General features: G+C 39.8%; 1 protein-coding gene across 1 annotated transcript in view; it reads left to right on the forward strand.

Annotated features, from left to right (window-relative positions):
* The first annotated feature begins 6 nt into the window (after positions 1-6).
* LOC106870993 (granzyme-like protein 2) overlaps positions 7-5,883 on the forward strand; it is a 9,580-nt gene continuing 3,703 nt past the window's right edge. The window contains exon 1 of the mRNA XM_014917241.2: positions 7-4,853. Coding sequence (XP_014772727.1) covers positions 4,793-4,853 — 61 coding nt within the window. The 5' untranslated portion in view covers positions 7-4,792. The remainder of the gene's footprint in view (positions 4,854-5,883) is intronic.

The raw sequence follows: 5,883 nt of genomic DNA on the forward strand, positions 1-5,883 counted from the left end.
GCACAAAAAATAAAACAAGTGGAAAAAAAATGTAATAACAAAGAAAAGTAATGGCAAAACAAAAAATATTTAAAAGAAAATCTCAAAAAAAAAAGGAAAAAATGCAAATCTAAAGTTTTTATTCTATCATCATTTTTCATTATTGTTGTTATTGATATTGTTATCATCAATGTATTTGTCACCATCATCTACCTCCTCCTCCTCCTCTTCGTCATCATCATCGTCATCCTCACCACCACCACCATCCATCTTATCATCATCGTCACCACTACTACCGCCACCACCACCACCACCATCATCATCATCACTTGTCACCATCATCATCAGCATTACCATTGTCACCATGTAGATTAGTGTTTCTTAACCATTTTCCAACCATTGGACCCCTTTAATCCCTATTTTACTCAGGTGGACCCTCGTAGTTGTTTGATGTTTAAAAATATTCCCTGTTTTTATGATTAAATATTTTTAGGAATTGTATTAAAAAAAAACCAAATTAAAATAATTTATGTATTGTAGAAATATAACTAATTTATTGCAGATAAATTTTAACAACAAAATCTAATGCGGACCCCCTAAGGGTCATGTTGGACCTTGGCTGAGAAGCACTGACCTGGACCATTGCAAAGAGATTGTAGCAGAGGACCGATTCCACCTGGCTTGCCACATTCTCTAACTCGGTGGTTCTCAACTGTTCTTTACTTGTGGGCCCTTTGGTCCCTATTTTACTTTGTTGAACTCCCAGAGCCCTTTGATGTTTTTGGAATTAAATGTTGTTAGGAATTGTATAAAAACAAATTAAAATATTTTGTGCATCATAGAAGTGTAAGCAGTTTATTGCACGTTAAAATTTAATAACAAAATCTTACATGGCCCCACAAGGGCCACGTGGACCCCAGTTGAGAGCCACTGATGTAGATCATTGTCATTGTCATCATCATTATCATCATCAACGTCCTCATAATCATTGTTGCCGCCATCATCGTCACCACCACCACCACCACCATTGTCATCATCATCATCATCAACATCATCATTTTTATTATTGTTGTTATTAAAGCAATGGATTGGCACATTGAGTAGAAAGACAGGCAAGATGCCTGGCAGAATTTCACTTGTCTCCTTTTACATACAGAGTTCAAATCTCATCTGAACTGACTTTGATTTTGGCTCCAGTAGTGAAGTATTTTCTGGTTCCTTTCTTTCCAGACATCATCACCATCAACATTGTTTAACATTTGTCTTCCATGCAGCCAGGGGTAGGATGGTTGACAGGAACCAGCCTGGTAGAAAAACTACCCTAGGCTACAGTGTCTGTTTTGGCAGGGTTTTTACGGCTGGATGCCCTTCCTAACACCAACCACACTGCAGAGCAGACTCAGTGCTTTTTACGTGGCACCAGCACAGGTGAAGTTAGTTTTGGCAAGATTTTTACTGTCGGATGCCCTTCCAAGCGTGGCACTAACAATGGTAGGGTCACCAAGTAACTCGCAAAACAAGGAATTATGAGAGGAGCAGGGGAATTTGTGACAGAGAGTCATAATACCTGAAATGAGATTAATTGTATGAAAGTAGCTGAGGTATAAGTGAATGGTTAAGAAGTTTACTTCTTAATCACAAGGTTTAGGGTTCAATCCCATTGTGTGGCATCTTGTCTAAATGTCTTTTACTATAATCCTTTTGCCAACCAGGGTATTGTACAGACAGAAACTATGTGGAAGACCACTGGATAGATATAGCACCTGTAATTGAAATGTCCAGCTTTCTTATTTTCTTATGTTAATTCCATCTGAGAAATGCAGTGTTGGTGCAGATGTTCATAAAGTTCTTGATGCAGCAGCTCAAACCATGTTGGTAACTAAAAGAAGAGAAAACGGTCAAACTTTAGCTACATGAAAACACAATCACCACCTTACTGGCAGTATATATATATAGATATATCTATCATCATCATCAGCATCGTCGTTTAACATCCGCCTTTCATGCTAGCATGGGTAGGACAGTACCACAAGAGCCAGCCAGGCCGAAGCCTGCACCAGACTTCTGTGACTGTTTTGGCAGGAGTTTTACAGCTGGATGCCCTGCCTAACACCAACCACTTTACTATGTGGACCGGGTGCTTTTTAAGTGGCACCTGCACTGACAAGGTCAACAAGTACTTGCAAGACAAACACTTTTTAAGAGGGGAGGAGGTGATGATGAAGGGGTTACAGTGAGACGGATACAGGTGACTTGCTGTAGAGGAAGTACATGGTTACCTGGCCGGATAGAAAAACATCAGGAATGACGACAGGAACAGGTGTGCCGCTGCAAAGAGAATACACGGTTGCCTATCCTGAGGGAAGCGCAGGAGAAGGAAAGGGGGAGTAAATATATATATATGAGTAAGTGGACAAATGAAAGAAAGAGCCCTCAATACATTTATTGGGAGTTACATGGATCATTTGGGTTATTACCAGCCTGATGGGAAAAGCTCCATTAGGGCCTTCGAAACTTGAAGTAGCATGGAATCCAGATCAAACTGTTTTGAATATATAATGGACTCTTCCGTCGGAAATGCCGTTTGAGCGTTTGCCTTTTTCCACACACATGTATTTATACACAAACACACACAGCAAATTATACAAACTGTGGTACCTCTTTGCAGCTAGGTGAACTGAGTTTATTGACAATTGGCCATGGAACAATACAAGTGACTGACAGCACAACATGGTACCTATTTACAGCTAGGTAGACTTAGCCATGGAAAGAGAACTTTAGCTACTGAAGATGGGGATTGAACCACACAAAGCTCAATTAATAATTAGGTTGATACACAACTGATACAGCTGTCTCCAGATCTTAATCAATATATATATATATCAGGATTTTAAAATGTAATTAATTGCCTATTAAATGTTTGAGGTCAAAAGGTCAATGTTCATTTCTGTGAAATATTGTTCTTTTGGCTGTGTTATGAGGAAGAATTATGTGACTTGGATCTGAAGTATTCCTGTATTCACATACAAGTCACACATATATGCACATACACACATCTATATATATATGTATGTGTGGTATGAAGCTAACTTCTCAACCACATAGATCTGGGTTCAGTCCCACTGTGTGGCACCTTGGGCTGCTATCTTCTACTATAGCCTTGGACCGACCAAAGCCTTATGAGTGGATCTGGAAGACGGAAACTGAAAGAAACCCGTTGTGTATATATGTGTGTGTGTGTCTGTGTTTGTCCCCCTAGCATTGCTTGACAACTGATGCTAATGTGTTTATGACCCTATCACTTAGTGGTTCAGCAAAAAGAGACCGATAGAATAAGTACTAGGCTTACAAAGAATAAGTCCCAAGGTTGACTTGATCGACTAAAGGTGGTGCTGCAGCATGGCCGCAGTCACATGACTTAAACAAATAAAAGAGTAATAGAGTATATATATATGTATGTATATATATATATATATTTATGTGTCTGTCCCCCCCCCCCCAATCAAGGTTCTACAGCCGTGGGACTGAACCTGGAACCTTACAGTTGGGAAGCAAGCTTCTAACCACACAGCCATGTCACACCACCGCCATACCTCTCATTACCAGCAACAGCAGCAGCTCATTAGCCATAAAACAATGAACGCTATGAGAATAACCAATTAAGTGTGTTAATAATTAATGAAGGTGGAGTGTCGGGTAGGGGTTGGGATGGAGACAACCAGCTGTATCCCAGTCGATTAGTTGTTGTTTAGCCCCGGGTCAGTTTTGCTCCAAGCAAGCTTCTGATCAAAAGTTTTCCATCTGTGACCACCTTATCATTTATTTTTGTTGTTTTGTTTTAAATACAGTGTATCTAAGGTTACATCATCCAATGTCCCCATTGTTCCTCAATATAGCAAGCTGTTCCTGAACCTAAGAGACATAAAGAGTGAATATGCAAAGGGCTGACACCCTGACCAAGAAAGAAAGCCAAAATTACACCACCGACGCCGATGTTGCTGCCACCAATGCTTCCGCCGCCATCACCACTACATTGTCAACACCACCACCACAACCACCATCACCGCACACATGCACACTGATGGCAAAAGAGTTACATATTGAAGCGGAGGTGGTGATGCTGGCAATGTGGGGGGGGTGTAGGGTGCAAGGGGATGGTTTATGATTTATGATGCCAGTGTATGTATGTGTGCACATGTGTATGTACATGCATGCATTCTGCATACCTGATTAATTAATTAATTATTGCATGATAAGTTGTTAGGGGAATGTGTGTAGGTAAGGGGTGGGGAAAGGGGGATGGAGAAAGAGAAGGACAATGACGTGACCTTTCCATTATACACCCATGCTCTTATGTATACACACGCAATATGTGTATGAATATGCACATATATAAATTACACAAATTTGTGTACACATGTATTTTTCTATGTATATTTATGATATATATGGATGTGTATACATACATACATGCATATATATATATGTGTATGTGTGTGCTTATGCACATTTTATATGCATATTCATGATATATGTATGTGTGTGTACATATTTACATATATACATATACACATATGTGTATGTATATATATATATGTAGTATATATGTTTATGTGTGTATATATATATATGATCGAATGCCACGCACTGTCTCCAAGTAAGTTTTATATATATATCATCATATATATATTTATATATGTACACACACACACACACACACACACACACATATATATACACACACATATGATGCAGCTCTCAACAGACCGTACCAGGCTGGCCGGACAGGATCATTCAGACCAAGCGAAGAATTATGAAGTCAACATTTTTTGCCATGCTCACTTTCATAGCATATCTGGTAATCTTCTCACTCAGTAAGTTCAATAGAATATTTCTACAACATTTCTGCTACAGCGCCAAGAAAGGGAAACAGTCCCCTATTGTTGCTTAAACCCTTGGTCACCATCAGGTCAAGTAGCTTCCATGATCGAAAATGCTGCAGCTTTGGTTTGGTTGTATTGTTTCAGTTGTTTCTTTCTTTTCTTTGAAGTTGCAGCACAGTGCATCTAAGACTACATCAGTTGCAGTGCGGTCAAGAAGTTCACTTCCCAATCATCCAATCATATGGTTTTAAGTTCAATCTTACTGTCTGTTATCTTGACCAAGTATTTTTTTTACTGTAGCCCTTGGACAACCGAAACCTACCAAAAAGCCTATCACACACACAGACACACATACATACATACACATATATGTATGTACATATGTACATACAAGGGTATGTATGTATATATGTAAATACAAGGGTATTTGCAGGGAATCTGCCTTCCCCCAATAGGGGGGAAGTATTCGGTAGACATGGTGGTTTTACACCTTTTATCATAAGAAAGAATTTTTTTCTCCATGGTAACTGCAGTGAATTTGCCGTAAGAAGCTGAAATATGTCACAGACATATTTTAACTAACCTAAAGTTTGTGCTTATTTCTAACTACTGCTTGGTACTAAAACTGCAATGTTCGTCCTGACCTGGTGTTCCACTGGCGCTATTCAGTTACTGATGCTATGGTTTTGAATCTCTCTTCAGTATTTTCCATGGAAGAAGGCTAAAGAGCCAGAAACGTGGATCTGGGAATCCACTAGGGGGAAACACTGGAAAGATAGGATGTTTTTATACTGTTTACCATAAGAGAGAGAGTGGAGGTGCAATGGCCCAGTGGTTAGGGCAGCGGACTCGCGGTTTCGATTCCCAGAGCGGGCGTTATGAGTATTTATTGAGTGAAAACACCTAAAGCTCCACGAGGCTCTGGCAGGGGATGGTGGCGAACCCTGCTGTACTCTTTCGCCCCCAACTTTCTCTCACTCTTTCTTCCTATTTCTGTTGTGCCTGTAATTCAAAGGGTCAG

Source organism: Octopus bimaculoides, chromosome 27, assembly GCF_001194135.2.
Source record: "Octopus bimaculoides isolate UCB-OBI-ISO-001 chromosome 27, ASM119413v2, whole genome shotgun sequence".
Lineage (NCBI taxonomy): Eukaryota > Metazoa > Mollusca > Cephalopoda > Octopoda > Octopodidae > Octopus > Octopus bimaculoides.